The sequence below is a fragment of the Vulpes vulpes genome, chromosome 9, assembly GCF_048418805.1.
Source record: "Vulpes vulpes isolate BD-2025 chromosome 9, VulVul3, whole genome shotgun sequence".
Lineage (NCBI taxonomy): Eukaryota > Metazoa > Chordata > Mammalia > Carnivora > Canidae > Vulpes > Vulpes vulpes.
The window spans coordinates 103872121-103890299 of record NC_132788.1 but is presented as its reverse complement, the minus strand read 5'-3'; the positions used below and the strand labels follow the sequence as shown (position 1 = coordinate 103890299).

Sequence of the window (18179 nt, the reverse complement as noted above, 5' to 3'; positions counted from 1 at the left end):
CTGCCTTTGGCTCAGGTCGTGATCCCGGGGTCCTGGGATTGAGTCCCGCATCAGGCTTCCTGCAAGGAGCCTGCTTCTCCCTCTGCCTATGTCTCTCTCTCTCTCTCTCTCTCTCTCTCTCTCTGTATCTCATGAATAAATAAATAAAATGTTTTTTAAAAAAAAGGAAAAAGAAATCCCAGAGTCTAAAACCAAAATCTGTGCTTGCCACTTACTCCCTGGGTGAGCCTGGGCACGTGGCTTTGCTTTTCCGCAACCTTTGCTTTTGCCCCCATCAAGTAGGATAAGAATAATACCAGCATTTTAGGGGTTTGTGGTCAGCTGAATAAGGGCTCCCAAAAGGTGTCTCTGTCCCAACCCCTGGAACCTTCGAATCTATGACCTCACCTGGCAAAAGGGACTTTGCAGATGGGATTCATTAAATCAAGGATCTGGAGACGGAGGCGAGCCTGGATTTTCCAAGTGGGCCCAATGTCATCATCACAAGGGTCCTTAGAAGAGGGAAGAGGGAAGGTCAGAGTCCAAGAAGGAGCGACAACAACAGAGGCAGAGCCAGAGGGAGATTGAAAGATGCTCCACTGCCAACTTGAAGGCTGGAGGTAGGGGCCACAAGCCAAGGAATGGGGCCGCCTGTGGAAGCTGAAAAAAAATCAGGGGAATAGATTTTCCCCCTTGGGTTTCCAGGAGCACAGCCCCCACGATGCTTCGATTTTAACCCAGGGAGACCCGTGTTGGACTTCTGACCTCTAGACCTGTCAGATGACATTCATGTTGTTGAAAGCCACCAATGTGTGGTAATTCCTTCCAGCAGTCACAGGAAACTCATTGGGTCCGATGCCTGTGGAGCTGTGTGCCCACCCCTCCTGGGGGGCCATGGGCTGGGGACTCAGGGTGCCAGGCACTGCCTCTGCTCTCCTGGAGGTCACATCCGGCCCAGCCCACGCAGGTTATGAACAAGCAAACCAGATGCGTCCACGCACCGAAGGCAGGTCGTAGAGATGGTTAAAGGGGTGGCTGAGGGGTTCGGGGCCCCGTGGCCGGGGTCACTTCCCTCAGAGAGCCCGCCCCTGGAGGACAGAGGGCCAAGGTCTCCTTGGGGCCCAAACCCAGAGAAGCCGCAAGTGTGGCAGGAGCTGAGCAAAGGGGGGACAGTGCAGGAGGGGGAAGGTGACAGCACACAGGAGGGCCTCGCTGGCCACGGGGGGCTGGGTTTTCTTCCAAGAGCCTTTTTGGGGCCAGAGGCCAGGTTAGCGGCGCCCTTCCCGAAATAGCGCTTACCAGTGCTCCCAGGCATTGTGGGCTTCTGTCCAGTTCAGCATCGGGCGGAAGGTTTTCGGCACACGAGGTCCTCTGTGGGAGAATTGTGCTTATTCCCACTTTACAGATGGGGAAACTGAGGCCCGAGAGGATACAGCCGGCCAGGCAGGGAAAGAGGCTGGAGCTGGAACTCCACCTGCCTTCTCCTGCTCCCACCCAGTGAGGGAGGCGGTGTCACCAGGTGGGGGGCAGTGACCAGGTGTGTCCAGCAGGGGGCAGCACGCCTCCGGAGCCGCGGAACCTGGAGCATCAGGCCTGGAGCCTCAGGCCCGGGCCTTTGAAGGAGGGGCCTCTGGACCCGGATCCCTGGATCCCCAAGGGGCTGGGGCTGGGGACCTGGGGCACAGATTCCTAGGTCTCCAGGAAGGCGAGAGCATGGGTTGTTGAGGGTGGAGTCTGGGCCCCGGATTTCTGGATCTCGGAGGGGCTGGGAGCCCTCCTCCAGCCTGGTCCCCCACACAATACCCTCTCCCCTCAGAGAACCGTGGGCTTTGTGGGAGAGAAATCCCCGAATCTCCCATTGCAGGCCTGGAATGTTCTCAGAATTCCTGGGATGGGCTGGCTCAGCCCCCTGGTCCCTGGGGTCATGTGGGGATCTGGGGGGCGGTGTGGAGAAGGGTGGGAAGCCCTCCTGAAGGAAAGAGGTGGACACCCCTCTTCTGGACCTCCCCATCCCCAGCCCCCCTCCAACCTCTCCCTCCATCCCCACAACACACAGAAACAAACACAAGTGGGCCACAGACCCCAAGGCTCCAGAAAGGTGAAAATGCAGAAACACCCTTTTCCCATTTCAGGACCGCATTCCTTCTTCCTGTTGACAGGCTTGCTGCATGGACAGTGGGGGTGGGGTGGGGGTGGGGGCGGGAAGGGGAGCCCGGAGGTGAGTGAGTGACTGGAGTGTATGTGACTGAGCTCGGGGCAGCTCTCCCGGCCCCTCCAGAAAGGGGGCCGAGTTCTGCCCCTGGGGAGCTCCCAGTCCCGGGGGGTCCCATTTAATGTAGGAGCTCAGGGCTGGGGAAGGGGCGTGCAGAGGACCGTGGGGAGAGCGAGTGAAAGAACAGGTGAACGATGAAGCCCAGCAGTTGGCGCTGGGCTGAAGATAGAGATGCGAGAAGTCGGCAGGGATTGCGGGTAATGGAAGTCAAACGCTCACGGAGAGGCACAGAGAAGTCCCTGAGGGGAAACTGAGGCAGGCGTGGGTGGGGCCGGAGAGCAGAGGCAAACAGGAGGGCTGTTAGTGGAGGGGCGCCACTTTTCCCCACCAGCCTCTCCTTTGGGACAGCCTTTGTGTGTGTCTGTGTGACCGTGTGGGTGTGTGTCTGTCCGTGCCTTGGTTGCCTGTCTGGGTGCGTGTCTCTGGATGTCCGTGTTTTGTTTCTGTGCATTTATGTGTGTGTGTGTGTTTTGTGTGTGTACGTGCGATTGTGTTATGTGTATGTGCAATCTGCGCACACTGGGTGTATCTGACTTGTATCAGGGTGGTGTCCACATCTGTGTGTCTATATTTCGTGTGTGGCTTACGTGCCTGTGTGCCTTTCTACATACTCGTCTGCATCGGTGTCTATGTGTGTGTGTGTGTATGTTCTGTGTGTCTCTAGTTCTTTGTGTCTGTGCAGGGGGATGTTTCTCTGTGGCTCGGTTGTGTCATGCGGTCTGTATGTTTGTGCCTGTATTGTGTAGACATCTACGGGTTGGACTGTGGTTTTATTATGTTGTGTATTGTATGTGGCTGGTTGTGTCGTATCTGCGTTCCCATGTATCTGCCTGTATCTGCGTGTGTGCGTGCGCGTGTGCATCGTGTCTGTCTATTGAGATTTGTTGTGTGTCTGTAGGTCAATGTGTCATGTTGGTCTGTGTCTTTGTGTGTGTGTTGTGGGTTGTGACTGTGTGCCTGTATTGTGCGTGTGTGGTTTTGTCTGTGGCAGGAATGTGTTGTGTTTGTGTGAACCTTGGTGTGTGCGGGTCTTGTGCGTGTGTCTGCGGTTAAGTCGTGTCGCGACCACTGGTCTCTGCGTATTTGTGTGCCTCTGCACGTGATGCCGTCACGACACTTCACGTGTGTGTGTGCATCTGTGTGTCTGTGTGTCGAGGCCCCCCACGCCCGTACCCCCCCCCTCTGCTGAGTCACAGAGGCTGTCACTCGGGGCCAACCTTGGTTCCTCAGAATTCCCACTTTCCCGGAGGCCTGGGAGCCCCCAAGAGGTTATAAGGCTCCGGTGCCAGGCGGGGAGGGGCTGACCGGGACCTCAGGGCTTCCAAGGCCAAAAGCCCAGTGCCTCCATCTGGGGGGGAAACTGAGACCCATAAAGTGCAGACTTTGGAAGCCCCGTGGCCAAGGTCGGGGAAGCCTCAGGGCACCCCGTCTGTCTGGGACCTGGGGCCTCTGGGAGAGGACCGCGTGGATTTCCCCCACACAGGAGGGTGGGGGGCCCCAGCTCTAGGCTTTGAGGTTGCCAAGCCCCAGGGGAGGACCCCTGGCAGCTGACACATCCAGCCTCTCGGAGGGGTCTGTTCAGACGTCACCTCACACACACCCCCCTCCCAGGTTCAGAACCCTCCAGTCTACACTAGCTCCTCCCCCAGGCGCCCTAACCCTGCTTTCCACCACCTAAAACTGTCCTGGGGATCTGTGAATTTTCAACCTTGTTTTTATGCTGCATCATGGAGGAACCTTGAGGACGTGATGCCAAGTGGAATAAGCCAGACAGGAAAGGACCGATCCTATAGGATTCCACTTAGATGGGGTCCCCAGGGGAGTCTCGTTCACAGAGACAGGAGCAGGTGGTGGGAGCCAGGGCCTGGGGAGGGGGCAGCTGGTGTTTCACGGGGACAGAGTCTCAGTCTGGCAAGATGAAAAGTTCTGGGGAGGGATGGCGGCGGTGGAGGCACAATGGGAGTGTCAGGGATGCCACTGGAAATGATTAAAAATGCTAAATTTTATGTTCTATAGATTTTAGCACAGTTAAAAACAAAACCTCCTTCCCAAGAACTGGGACTTCACCTCGTTCTCAGAACCTGGCACACAGTAGGTGCTCCAATAACGGTTGTTGAGCAGATGAAAGAGGAAAAGAGGTCACCTGTCCACAGCAGATGGAGACATTGGAGACGGAGAGAAAGCGTGTTGAAGCCTGAAGCCAGCACCTTCTCCTTGTCTATACGTCAGGCTTCGAAGCAGTGGCTCTCAGCCGGGGGTGATTCTGCTCCCACCCCCAGGAGGCATTTGCCATATACAGGACAGCCCCCCTTCCTCGCCGCCACAACAAGGAATCATCCAGCCCCGATGCCAACAGAGTTGAGAATGAGGAACCCGGTTTTAGAGGCACCTCCTCCTGCAAGCCCTCCGGGATTTGACACACCCACTTCCCTCCCACACCAATACACCCCCTTCCTTTCTCCCTTTTGCAACAGGAGAGATTGATCGAGTGGGGGTAAGCCCAGGGGCTGTACCTCCAGAATGTGGCTGGGGTCAGGGTGGAAATGTCCCTTCATCACATTTCCATTGAACACGGGGCCCTGTCCCAGGTGCTGAGGTTCTAAGTTTAGTCGGGGCGGGTGAGGCTCCTCTGCGCCCAGAGCACAGGTGAGGAGGGCTGGGGATCAGAACATCCTTGGGGGTGAGTGGGGGTCGAGGAGGGTCAGGGCTGAGGCTGGGCTGGGCACCCGCCTGGGAATCGCTGATGCTTGCGGCAGGACCCCTGACTCATTCCTCCGGATCCGGGTCTGTGACCAGCGAGGGGGTTGCCCCAGGCTCAAGGATCCCAAACCTGAAAGAAGAACCAGCACCCTCAGATCAGTGCCCACATCCGCACAGTTTCCTGTTTTTCCCTCAAAGTGAGCAGAGCAGCGGGTTGGTACCATAGTGGGGAAGAGGGAGGGGTCGATCGCATGACATCGGCGCTGCAGCCCCGAGTAGGGGGGGTTCAGATTCCACCCCCAAAGCATCCTCCAGCCTAGGTGGCAGGAGCCGCCAAAACCCCTGGAAGGACACGGTGGGGACTGTGGGCCCCAGTGTGGACGGGGCCTAGGCCTGGGCCCTTCGGAGTTCTCCAAAGCTCAAAGCACCCAACTGCATCCCCGCCCCGTCCTGTGTCTTCACTGCGGCCCAATAGGGCTCGTTCCCAAATTTTCTCCATCTCCTTCCTGTGTCCTCATCACTAGGACAGCCTCACTGTCCCTCGGGGACTCCAGTGGGGACCCAGTCAACTTTTACAGCATCTTCTGAGTACATCACCCCCTCCACCCACCTCACCCATCACCAAGCCTGTCTCTTCTCAAACCAGTCTGCTTCTCTTCATTCCCACAGCTGCCCCCCAGACACCTCCTCTGGCACCTAGGCCAGGCGACAGCTCCCCAGTGTCCCCACCCCCACCTGGTCCCCATGACCACACCCAGCACACACACCCCACCAGGCCTCCTGCTGCCCTTACGTCCAGCCCCAGTGACCTGTCTCAGATGCCCACCCGGCAACCTCCCTACTTCGATTGGTCATCCTCTGTCACTTGGCAATGTATGCAATGAGTCCACGTCCCCACAATTAGCCCAGATCGAGGTTGAGAGGGACAGTCAGGGGCCCTGCATGAACGGCTTCGACCCAACAGTCCTTCAGTCAAGAACCACAGGTTGCTCTTTGGTGCTGAAAACCTAGCGTGACAGGCCAGGCGGGGCCGCCCCTGCTGTCCTGGAGCACGAGGTCCAGGGGACATGTCAGCCAGGCCCCTCCCCATCTGGTGGGTGGCCCAGCCCAGTCCTGGTTGGGAAGTGGGACACAGAGGCGCATGTGGGCGTCTTCCGGCGTGGGGGGGCAGAGCACCAAGCCTGGAGAGGGTAACAGAAAGCCCAGCCAGGAGGGGGGTTTGGCACGGGGCGTTCCCCAGACAAGACTGGGAAGAGGGTCAGGGATCAGAGGACACATCTTCGGGAGGAAGAGCAGAGTGTGCGGTGGCAGGAAGAAGTCCCCATAAATACAAGGCCAGGCTCACAGTGGTGAGGGCCGCAGACTGGGGACCCACGCTGCCTGGGTTCCGATCCCGGCGTGGCCGTTCACGAGCTGTGTAACTTCGGGCAGGGCACCTAACCTCTCTGTGCTCCGCGTCCTTCACCGGTAAGGCAGCGTTAAGAGCTCAAGCATCCACCCCACAGAGAGGTGGGTGTCCACAGCTCATGGACATTAAGTGTGTGGGTGTCCTAGGACACTGGGCGCGGTGCCCAGCTTACGCCGCTGCAAAATTCAAGCGTATAACGAAATTATCGGTATTTGACCAAGACGTTATGTGATCTCATGGCTCTTCCTCCTCTCTCTCTCTCTCTCTCTCTCTCTCTCTCTCTCTCTTTCCCCCTCCTCCCCACCGCAGTGGCATGATGATTTAGTCCCCTTGGTTTAGTCCCCCCCTCTACCACTCACTTCCCGCAGCGCTCCGGGAATGTGGGGCGGAGGCAACTCCAAACCTCCGTTTGCTCACCTGAGCAATGGAGAGAGATATTAATAGTCCGGACTTTACCGGGCTGTGGGGAGCACCAGCGGAGGCCATGCGTGTGACGTGGTTAACCAGGTGGTGAGCCCATAATTAGGCCTGTGAAAATAGAAGCCGTGGGTGGGTCCGCTTTCAGAAGAAACCGTGTCTTCAGGTTAAGCGGCTCACCACGGCCTGCGGCCCCGCCAGCCTCTCGGGTCAGCCCCTCCGGGCCGGCGACACACTCGCAACTCATGTGAGTGCGTGGTAGGCGTGATGTGTGAGTGTGTGGCTGCGTGTCTATGTGGGAACGTGTGTGCACACAGATGACCCTCAGCGCGCGTGCGTCCACGCTTGTGTGTGTTGGGTCAGGCGCTGGGAAGTGGACAGGGAGGGCTCCCTGGAAGAGGCGAGCTCCGGGTTGAGTCTTGAGGGATGAGCAGGAGTTCTGCGTGTGGGGTGGGCAGTGGGCAGCATGGTCGGGGTCACCGGACGTGCAGGGTCCCGGGTTGAGGAAGTTGAAGCCAGCGCCTGGCATGAGTGTGAAGGACAGAGGAGCTGGGCGGGCGCACCGGGGGCTGATCTTGGGGGGCCGTGGAGGGCCACAGAAGGCCGTAAGCAGGGGTGGGTGCTCTGGTGTTAGAAAGACGGCCTGGCGTCAGGACCCTGCCGCCCTGGCACCTGCCGGCAGACACCGACCAGGAGGTCATACCCCGAGGTGGTTGAGCAAACAGGCTCCGATGTCACATGTCCTGGCTTCAAGCCCCAGACCTACCACTGTGTGACGTGGGCAAATGATTTTCTCGGTGCCTCAGTTTCCCCAGCACCCCACCAGTAGGTTAACTGAACACCTGTGCGCCAGGCCCTTGCACGCCACACTGTTCTTCATCCAGTGGAGTTGGCACCGACACCCCTAGTTGACAGATGAGCAAACTTAGTTGCTGGTTTGGGGAGAAGCCAGGACTCAGCTCCACGTCTGTCCAGCTTGGGTTCAGGCAGGTTAGGCTGCAGGATGGTGACACCTCTGGCCTCTTCCACGATGGCGAAAGACCCAGTCTGAGCTGCCATTAATCAGAGCCTGCCTCCGCATGTCTTCACTTCCCCGAGGCTCAGAGAGGGGAAGCAACTTGCCCATCGTCATACAGCAGGAGAGGCAGCCCGTAACCCCCAGGCTCATCTGACCTCCAGACCCATAGCCTTTGGCACAGTCCTCAAAGTCAAGAGACTTTTTAAAAGATTTATTTATTTATTTATTTATTTATTTATTTATTTATTTGAGGGGGGGTGGTGGGAGCACAGCAGCTGGGGGGACGGGCCGAGGAAGAGGGAGAGAATCCCAAGCAGACTCCCCGCTGAGCCCAGAGCCCAACTCGGGGCTCCATCTCACGACCCTGAGCCAAAACCAAGAGTTGGACGCTCAATCGACTGAGCCTCCCGGGAGCCCCAAAGTCAAGAGACGCTACAGATGCGTTGGGCACAATGACAGAGGAGGAAGCTGAGGTCTGGTGGCGGAGGTTCTGCACCTCCCAGCAGGACCCGGCACACAGCAGGTGCCTGCTAAAGGCTCAGGATCTGAGGACCCACTGTGTGCGTGCAGCTGTGTGCACCTCGCTGAAAGCCTCACATACGTCATCATCTCATCTGATCCTACCACGATCTCCTGAGTTGGGTGCGATCATCACTCTCTTTTTATTGAGGGGACACTGAGGCTCAGGAAGGTTGGGCCCCAGGCCAAGGTTGCACAGGCAGCAATAGTGACAGGCGGATTCTCTATGTCCGGTGCTACGTGCCAGGCCTTGTTCACAGCACTTTACACCTCCAGGAGGAGCACATCACCACCCTTCGGCATAGGTATTATTAATGATGGCATTTTATGGATGAGGAAATTGGGTTTGAGGTTGAATCACTTGCCACATTTCTTGAGCACCTGCTGGGTACCTTGTGTGTAACAGGCTCTGGGGCGCCCACCTCTGGTCTCAGGCCAGTGACCGTCCCCATACCAGCAGCATCTCTCATTTATTTTTTTTTTAAGATTTTATTTATTTATTTATTTATTTATTTATTTATTTATTTATTTATGAGAGACGCAGAGAGAGAGGCAGAGACACAGGCAGAGGGAGAAGCAGGCTCCCTGTGGGGGAGCCCGATGTGAGACTTGATCCCGGGACCCCGGGATCACGCCCTGAGCCCAAGGCAGACGCTCAACCACCGAGCCATTTATTTATTTATTTATTTATTTATTTATTTATTTATTTATTTTATTTATTTACAATAGTCACAGAGAGAAAGAGAGGCAGAGTCACAGGCAGAGGGAGAAGCAGGCTCCATGCACCGGGAGCCCGACGTGGGATTCGATCCTGGGTCTCCAGGATCACGCCCTGGGCCAAAGGCAGGCGCCAAACCGCTGCGCCACCCAGGGATCCCCACCAAGCCATTTAAATGCAACATTGACTCCTGGCCATGGACTAAACAAAATCAGCAATGGTCTCTGAGCTCCTCAGGTCCCAGATGCTGTCCAGGGCCGGCAACCAGAGCCTGACATCTAGCCTTCGTGCTCATTAGAACCCAGATCCCGGCCAGAGCTATACCTGTTGAGCGGAGGTGGTGAGCAGCCCGTCACTGGGGGAATCCAAGCACAGTTGACATGGAGGAACATTCATACTCAGGTGAGAGCACTCTCTGGAGCTGGCACTGGCAAAACCAAGTGCCTGACCCCCTACCTTCCACCCGGGGGAGGAGAGGGGCTCCTGGGCCTTTCTCTGGGAAGAAGGCCCAGCCAAGGGCCAAAGGGAGGTGAGCCCTGACTGGCCTTCTGGGCACGGAGCCAGGCAGGAGAAGGAAGCCGCAGGCCCCTCCCTTCCCTGACTCAACGCCCTCCAACAAGAAAACGGCTTCAGCTGGGGTGCTGGGAGCCCAATAGAATTGGAAGCCAAGTAGAACGGGGACTGAGAACAAGTGGAATTCAGCATGGTGGATCCTCCCAGCCAGGGTGAGGGGAGGGGGCCCGGACCCATGGTGGGGCAACAAGGTAGAGTCTTGGGGGACCCAGGCATTGGGGTGAGGCCCCAGGGGGTGTGACATCCAGAGAAAAGGCTGCAAGAAGAACTGAACCCCGGGGTCCTGTGTTTGGGGAAGGGGTCCAGGGTGAGGGCCAGTGGTCCAAGGGGAGGGACGACCCAGCTTTCAGGGCGTGAGGCTGGAGATCTAGCATGGGTGTGCGCGGGGGTAACCGAACCCAAAAATGGGAAGAGGGTCACAGGTGAGAGCTGGGGGGGTGGGCAGCCATCTGAGGAGGAGGAGGAGGGAGGGTCTCGGCTCCTGCCCTGGACCTGCCTTTCTGGACACTGGCCCGGCCCCAGGTCAGGCTTGCTGACCACATGGGGCTGGACGGGGTGGAGGAGGAGATGTGGGGATGCGGGGATGGGCAGAGCCAGGGTTGGGGTGCTCAGTGGTGGGTGTGATGGAGCAGCCTTCAGGGAAGGGGTGCAGAGGACGCTGGGGTCCACTGAGGCCCGCTGCCTGGGTGTGGGCCCTGGACAGGCTCCCAGGACTTAGGGGCTCCGGGTGCTGGGGGGACGGGCACGGCCAAGCCCAGTCTCAAGCCCTGTACCCCTTGGCACTCCCCGCAGACCCAGCAGAGTTCCCAAAGTTTTCCAGAAGACGGCGGTGCTGTAGGCCCGGGGTGCAGCTGGCGCTGCTGGGGCTGGCGACTGTCATGCTGTGGGCCGGGCTGCTGACCCTGCTCCTCTTCTGGCGTGAGGACACCCCCGGCCCCGTGCGGCCTCCCTCCTGTGTCCCCTCCCAAGAGCCCACTTTCAGACCCTGGGGAGCCCCCACACCCCTTGGAGTCCAACTGTCCCATCACATCTCCCACCTCGTCCCCACCGGTCCCCCCCCAAGCCCGTCCTCCCCACCCCATCCAGCACCCCTGTCTCCCACCCTTTCCACACCTCCAAGGCATCCATCCCCAGCTGACAGGTGAGCTGTGGGTGGCGGGGCGCCCTGGGGTACCTGGAAACCCGGCTTCTCTCCTCTCCTCCTCAGACAGGGACACTGTACAGAATCTGAAACAGCTGGAGGTCGCCGCCGCCCAGAACGGTAAGGAGGGGCCGGGGGTTGTGGGGGGCTCTTGTCCTGCTTCTGCTTCTGACCCCTGTGGGACGTGCGAGAAGGGCTGGGCTCCACCGGGAACTAGGGTCAGCCTGCACTGCCCCCTCCCCTGGGGGTGAAAACCCAGGGACTCTGGGAGGCAAGTGGACTCTGAGAAGTGCCTGAGGGAATGCTCTGGAACTGCTCCAGGCCTCGGTTCCCTCAGCTGCAAAATGGGCATCATTTCGGGGTTCTGGGGCAGAAACCAACTAAGACTTGTGAAGCGCCTAGACCCACATCATCCCACCAGCTTTCGAGAAATGCCTGCTGCTGCTTTTACGTTTCATTCTGGGGTTGGCAGCAGCGGGTGGGGGGGTTTGGGGTGTGTGCACGTGTTCCTTCTATTCTTGTCTGCATTTTCCTGAGTACTTTTGCCCCAAAAATGAAAAACGAAAGGCTTCAGGCACTGTGTCTGTGGGAGGGGGGCCCTGCCCTGGGGAGGGGGCGGCAGGGAGCAGGAGGGATTCAGGAACCTGCCTTCCTGGCTCCTGAGGCCGCGTCTTCTCTCCTGTCACTGCAGTCTCTCGGGTTTCCAAGGACTTGGAAAGACACAACGGTGACCAGATGGCCCAGAAATCCCAGGGTGAGTGATGTCGGCTTGGGTCTGGGAGGAGAGGGGTGGGGGGTGGGGAAACCTGAATTAACTTGTCTGGACCACCCGTGAACTGCCAAAGGAGGGATGGGGGAGGGGGAAGGGCTGGGGGGGATGGGAGACTGGAGAGGACCCTGGGGACTTGCTTGCCACTGAGCCCCCTCCCCTGCAAACAGCTGCCCAGGTGTCACAGGACATGAAGGAAATCCAAGCTGAACAGAAGAGAATGAAAGCTCAGGGTGAGAGGTTGGGGTGGGGTGGGGGTCCTGGAGCCCCCCGGAGCTGGGATGGACCACGAGGCTGAGGCCTGGGCTCCCGGACTCCCAACCCTGACCCCAGCACCCGCCCCCCCCCATCAGACTCCGAGCTCTCCCAGAACCTGGATGCACTTCGTTCGGACCTGAGCAACCTCAAGTCCCAGAGTGAGTCTTGGGAGGGAATGGGGGTGTGGGGAGGGAGGGGGGTGCCGCAATTCTCCGACCACTGTCCCCCACCCAATCACCCAAGGCTTGAACGAGAGAAGCACAGCCTTGCATTCACTGGAAAGACTCCAGGAGGAGGTGGAGAAGCTGTGGATGGAGCTGCACGCGTCCAACGGTGAGTCTGTGCCCATGGTGTGTTGGTTCGCGCGTGTGACCACACAGGTGTGAGGTGATGCATATTTGAATGTGATGGGGTGTGCACACGTGACATCGTGGATGGGTGTATGCTTATGTGTGTGTGGCAGGGTCCATGGGGGACACACAAGAGTTTCTGAGTCCAGCTGCTTCCCTCCAGGGACCTGGAGCAGGTGGGGCGGGGGTCCGGGGCGGCTCCAACACTTTTTTTCCTCCTCCAGGTAAAAACATTCCCGTGTTTTACCAGCTCTGGGTTCTCTTTGCCTCTGTCTCTCCTCTGCCCATCATGGCTCGGCAGAGTCATCAGTATGATGCCATCAGCCGCAGTCCTCCCGGAGGACTATCTGACTCAGCCGGGCGGGGGGGTGACCTCTGCAGCGATGGGGTGATGCTGGCAGCCAGGGGGGTCAGGGAGGGTGGCCCCAGAGGCTGCAGGAAGAGCAGACATTTAATCAGTGCGCCCTGAAACTGGGATAGGAACCTGAGTCTTACTGCCCTGAAGTCCTCCCCACACTCACCCCCACCCTTGATCTCGGGTTTTCTACTTCTGGGAAGTCCCAGCTGCCCCAACTGGCAAAGAGAAGAGGAAGGCTCTGTGCGTGGTGTGATGGAGAGCAGTCCCCTGGGACCCTGTGTGGCTGTGGGAATCCCAGCGAGAAGCCTGGCAGCCGTCCCTCCGGGGAGGCGTCGGGACCACATTCACCGCGACGGATGACCTTCCAATTCCCCTCCGGTCCCTGGGGTGGCCTGGGGTCTGAGCCCAGCTCCAGGGCTGTGTCTCGATTGACTACGCCACACCCAGCCAGGGCACCTTCCTCAAAGTTTTCTTTTCTCCCCAAAGATTTAATTTCCTTCTTTCTTTGGGAGAGAGCAAGAGGGGGAGGAGGAGCAGAGGGAGAGGGACAAGCAGACTCCACGCTGAGCACAGAGCCTGACGCGGGGCTCGATCTCACGACCCTGAGATCTGACCCAAGCAGAAATCGGGAGTCGGACACCTAACCGACTGGACCACCCAGGCACCCCATCAGAATTTTCTTCAAGTGCCCAGAGATACTCTCTGCCTGTTTTAATACCCCCGCCCCAGAGCCCAGGGCCACATACTAGTCACTGGCTCATGTGTGAGAAGCACATCCAATTCTGTGTCTCACAGGGGTTATGGACCCCTGGCCCCTTAAAAACTTCCACCGAAGCTCTGGAGCCCTCTGTGCACATCATTCCAAGAAAAAAAAATTTTTTTTAGATTTTATTTATTTATCCATGAGAGACTCAGAGAGAGAGAGGGGCAGAGACATAGGCAGAGGGAGAAGCAGGCTCCCTGCAGGGAGCCCGATGTGGGGCTCGATCCCAGGGCCCCAGGACCACGCCCTGAGCCAAAGGCAGCTGCTCAACCACTGAGCCACCCAGGTGCCCCAAGAAAATCTATTTTATTTTATTTATTTTATTTTTTCTTTTTTTTAGAAAATCTATTTTAAATCAAGAGTGAGTCAAGCTAGTAACAGTGGGTTTAACCTCCCACCTAGGAGCGTTGGGTGGTGGCGACCGTGCCGGAGAGTTTCTCAGGGTGGGGGCAAGAGGAGACGCAGACCAAGGTGGCCCTATGTCGAGGCCAGGAGGACCAAGCCCTCCAGGAACCCCACTCCACAACCTCTCCTGATCAATCCCTTCAACTAGACAAAATCATAGCAACGGTGACAGGGGCTGTTACGGGAGCTGTTGGTGGGGACCATACACGGGGCAGGTGGCGCTGGCCATCTCGGCCTCAGCGAGTCGGCACGGTGATGAAGCCGTGGCTGGCGCGGTGTTGGTGAAGGTGCTGCTGGCTGTGGTGGCGGTGGCAGTGAGGACCGGTTGCTGGCAATCCGGGATCCCTGTGGTCGTGTCGCTGACGGTCGTGGCGTTCATCGCCACGGTGTTGGCGGTTGAGGTGCTTCTGACCGTGAAGGCATCTGCGGTGATGCCAAACCACAACTGGTGGTTGAGGTGCCACCGGCCACGGAGCTGGTGACACGGGGATGCCGATGGTGACTGTTGCGCTGCTGGCCTCTTTGTGAGGATGGAGCTTGGCAGGGGCTGAAGTGCTGCCGGCCAAGAGGTATTTAGGATGACGGTGGCAGCGGCAGACGCTCCGGTCTGGTGGGGGTGTTTGTGGCAATGGTGCCAGCCGTTGAGGCGCTCCTGCCACGGGGCTGCCCCTGCACATCAGCGCCAGAGCTCCGGGGCGGGAGGCAGCCTGCAAGACCTCGTTTGGCTCTGGGTGGGTGTGCTTTCAGCCCGGACCCCAAGGGTGACTCCAGGAGAGACGCTGCCACCTGTTCTGTCTACCATACCCGTGGTGCCAACCACAGTGCCAACCACGGTGCCAACCACAGTGCCAGCCACGGCGCCAACCACGGCGCCAGCCACAGTGTCCACCACGGTCCCAGCCACAGCGCCAACCACAGTGCCAGCCACGGCGCCAACCACGGCGCCAGCCACAGTGTCCACCACGGTCCCAACCACAGTGCCAACCACGGTGCCAGCCACAGTGTCCACCACGGTCCCAGCCACGGCACCAGCCACAGCACCCGCCACGGTGCCCACCACAGCCGCCCCCCTGAGCCTCTCCTCCACCCCAGGCTCCGAGTGTAACACGTGCCCTGAGAAGTGGCTCAGCTTCCAGCGGAAGTGCTACTACTTCGGCGAGGAGCCCAAGAGGTGGATCCAGGCCCGGTTTGCCTGCAGCAAGCTGCAAGGGCGGCTGGCCAGCATCCACAGCCAAGAGGAGCAGGTGCGCCTGGGCCCTGCCGCAGAGGGCGGGGCCCGCAGGCTGGGGGGGGGCGGCTGTGGATCCCCAGCTGGACCTCCTGCATGGTGGGAGGGCCCCGGGCACAGCTCCCCCCAGCCCTTCCAGTCCCGTCCTGCTCCCCAGGACTTCCTGGCCAGGTATGCCAACAAGAAGGGCACCTGGATTGGCCTCCGGGACCTGGACAGAGAGGGGGAGTTTATCTGGATGGACGAGAACCCCCTGAACTATAGGTGAGGAGGGGGGGTGTAGGGGGAGGGGGTGCCTCTCTGCAATGGTGGGCTTCGAGGGCAGAGCCAGGTGGGGGCGAGGGGACGCGGGGAGTTGGGATGGGGATCCAGGATGGGGATCCAGGGATGAGGTGGGAGGGCCCAGCCGTCTAGGCCGAAGGCAGTGGGGCTCCTTCCCCCTACTCCGTCCCCTGACCTGAAGCCTTCTGCTCCAGCAACTGGCGGCCCGGGGAGCCCAACAACGGGGGCCAGGGGGAGGACTGCGTGATGATGCAGGGCTCGGGGCAGTGGAATGACGCCTTCTGCGGCAGCTCGCTGGACGGCTGGGTGTGTGACCGGCTGGCCACGTGCTGACTGCCCACCGGCCGCCTCGGCACCCCGAGGTTCGCGGGGATGTGCTCCGAGACACACACCCCGACAGTCCCCTGCCCGCCCTGCCAGGTGCACCGCCTCCGTCGCTCCCCAGGTACAGCCAGCCCCCCCCCCCCCACCCGCAGGGCTCTGAGGACCCTCCACCATTTGGGGCTAAGGTCCCGGCAACACTTCCTCGCGCCCAAATGGGAGAAGGGCTGTTGACACACCCCCAGCTCCTGCCAATCCCCAGAGGGCCCGTCCCTTGCTCCTCAGCCCAGCCCGGCTGGCTATCACCAGTCCCTGCCTTCAAGCGCTCGGAGTACCCACCTCAGAACTTTCCGGGGAGCAGTGGCGGATGCCTCAGACTCCTGGGTCGGGCCCACCCACCTTCTGCTGGAGTCAGGAGTCGACTACACCCCCACCCCAGCCCCGGCCTCCCCAGATGCAGCCCCGGGGTCCTACCCCCCAGCCAGGCTCCCCAGCCAGCCCATGTCGACAAAATGGGGCGAGGATGGGCCCCTCTCAGGGGCCTCGGTGGCTCTGGTCTCCAGATATGGGAGCTGGGAGCTCCAGAACCTGGTGACTGAGGCCACCTCTGAGTTTCCAGAACAACTGAAGTGGTATTTGTACCTCACCACCTTTATCCAGTGTCCCCTCCCCCCACTTTCTTTCAAGAAGCATTTACTAGACAGGGCTGGAGAGGAAGACTCTGGGGTCCGATGCAGCAGAGAACACCCTTAGACCCCCAGGAATACTGCAGGCCACCCCAATTCCTGGCAAAAGCAGAAGGAACCAGAGATGTGCTCGTGATACTCAGGCCCCCTGGAGGGGAATCCACGAGGAGGGGCCCACACTGGACCGCGCAGGACCCGGGAGTCACGGGCCAGGCCAGGGGCTGGGGAGGGCGCCGCAGTGGCACCTAGGAGTCCTGCGGCCAGGGAGGGGCGGAGGCAGGGCCAGTCCTAGGTCCCCTGTTGTCTACCCCCTGCTCACCCCGTTTGTGCCTCCTCCAGACCCCCCACCCTGAACTCCGCGCCAGAGTATAACTGTCTCCCTGAGCTCTCTAAAGGGGACTCCCGGCCCCACCCTGCCACCCAGACCACATTGGGGTCACAAGCAGCACCTGTTTCCCTCCCTGCCCCCTCTGAATCCTCAGGGAAAGGCTTGTGCACAATCTGCCCACTTCCCACCGCCTCCGGCAACCGCTTTGGGGTAGCCCCCATCCCAGCCTGCCTCAGTCTCCTTCTTCACCGCCCCACACCTTCCAGAAGTTTCCTTCTGCCTCTGAGGGGAAAACAAAAACAAACCCAAAGTCTCATAGGGAGCTTTGCAATGGCAGATCCCCTGCGACTTGCCTTATCTCCCCAGCTTCACCTCCGCTCTCTCCTCCGCCAGCCCCAGCCTCCTCTCTGGCCCTTCCACTTGGAGGCTTGCTCCTGCCCCAGGGCCTTTGCACGTGTCCCTCCCCCCACTCGCTCCTCAGTGAGGGCTATCCTGGGCTCCTCCCCCGTCTCATTTAAAACGGCACCGACTCCAGATCCCTTTTATCCTGCTCTACTTGATCGCCTCGAACTCTTCCCCTTCTGAGAAAATGTGTCATCCACCGCCCTGTGTGTTCCATGTGTTCCGTCCCCCTGGGGCTTGAATGTGAGCCTCGAGGAGGGAGCTTCTGTTTTGTTCTGGGACGCCAGCGCCTGACACATAGTAGGTGTTCAATAAAGAGCTGCCAAAAAATGAACACGTGTCCACGAGCAAATGACCTCTTCTCCCAGAACCCGCTTCGTGCTCTGTTAAGTGAGGGGAGGCCTCGTGCCCGCCTGGTTCACAGGGCTGGTGCTGGGTTCCTCTTCCTCACCCCACCCCACCCCGCCCACCCCTCTGGGGCTTCAGCAGACACGCCATTTGTGGCCCCAAGCAGCCGGTCAGAGCCACAACCCCCCACCCCCCACCCGGTCCCATCGCTGTTCCACACCTCGTTTATCCACAGGTCCCTAAACACTCTCAGCAGGGAGAAACAGACCCCGGGCCCTCTCCCGGCTTCCAAGCTCTCCAGCTCGCCTCCCTGGGGACCCACCCATCTCCTCCCCTCTGGCGTCCTTCACTGCCAGGCCTCAGGATGGAGCTGGCTGGGCCATTTCTGCCTGCCACCAGCCCCCCCACCCCCACCCAGCAGGCCCCAGAAGCCGCTCTCCAGGGTCTCTGAGGACACCTCAGGCTGCTAAACCCCAAGATTCCTAAAGTTCCTGCTGAAATCTGGCTTCTCGGGCCCCACACACTCCGGCTCACTCCTCCAGGGCTGCGGCTTCCATCCCTGCCCTCCCAGACTCCAAATCTCAAATCCTGGCTGGCCTCCTAGACACTGCCCCCTCACCCGATTCGGACTGCCACCCTGATCACCCCTTCCCCCAGCTCCCTCGGGGCCCCTCCCTCCCCCAACCAACAGCTATTTCCTGCCCATGACCATCTCCTGTGCTACACATGGTAGGTGCTCTCGACAGTTCTATTTATGCTGTTGACGCTCATCTTCTTTGCTATGTGCAGAAGCCTACCCCACCCCTCGCCCCTCGCCGGAATAACTGAAACCTCCCAGGTCTCCCCACATCTTGCTGGCCTCACAATGCATCACAGAGCATCGGAAAGGTTGCATCCACCCCACCCCTTTCTAAACTCCATAAATCATGAGGGGAC

The 18179-nt window shown here is 59.5% G+C and overlaps 1 protein-coding gene across 3 annotated transcripts; it reads left to right on the top strand.

Moving 5' to 3' along the window:
* The first annotated feature begins 6897 nt into the window (after positions 1-6897).
* Positions 6898-17229, top strand: FCER2 (Fc epsilon receptor II). Of its 3 annotated transcripts, none has more exons than XM_072721556.1 (11): positions 6923-7023; positions 9330-9433; positions 10397-10522; positions 10812-10865; positions 11437-11499; positions 11685-11747; positions 11868-11930; positions 12016-12105; positions 14741-14892; positions 15034-15140; positions 15353-17229. In XM_072721556.1, exons 2-11 carry the CDS (start codon positions 9412-9414, stop codon positions 15489-15491), a joined length of 879 nt encoding a protein of 292 aa, XP_072577657.1. In that variant the 5' UTR covers positions 6923-7023; positions 9330-9411; the 3' UTR covers positions 15492-17229. The 3 variants fall into 3 exon arrangements, with proteins under 3 accessions (XP_072577655.1, XP_072577657.1, XP_072577656.1); XM_072721555.1 differs by having other exon boundaries at positions 14396-14892; XM_072721554.1 differs by having other exon boundaries at positions 6898-7023; positions 14396-15140.
* Positions 17230-18179: the final 950 nt, after the last annotated feature.

Excerpts from the sequence above, each read along its gene's own strand:
- FCER2 (XM_072721554.1), top strand. The coding sequence starts at position 9,412 with ATGGAGGAACATTCATACTCAG. Across the intron at positions 10,866-11,436 it reads GGTCGCCGCCGCCCAGAACG|TCTCTCGGGTTTCCAAGGAC; the intron begins GTAAGGAGGGGC and ends CTGTCACTGCAG. Across the intron at positions 15,141-15,352 it reads GAGAACCCCCTGAACTATAG|CAACTGGCGGCCCGGGGAGC; the intron begins GTGAGGAGGGGG and ends CTTCTGCTCCAG.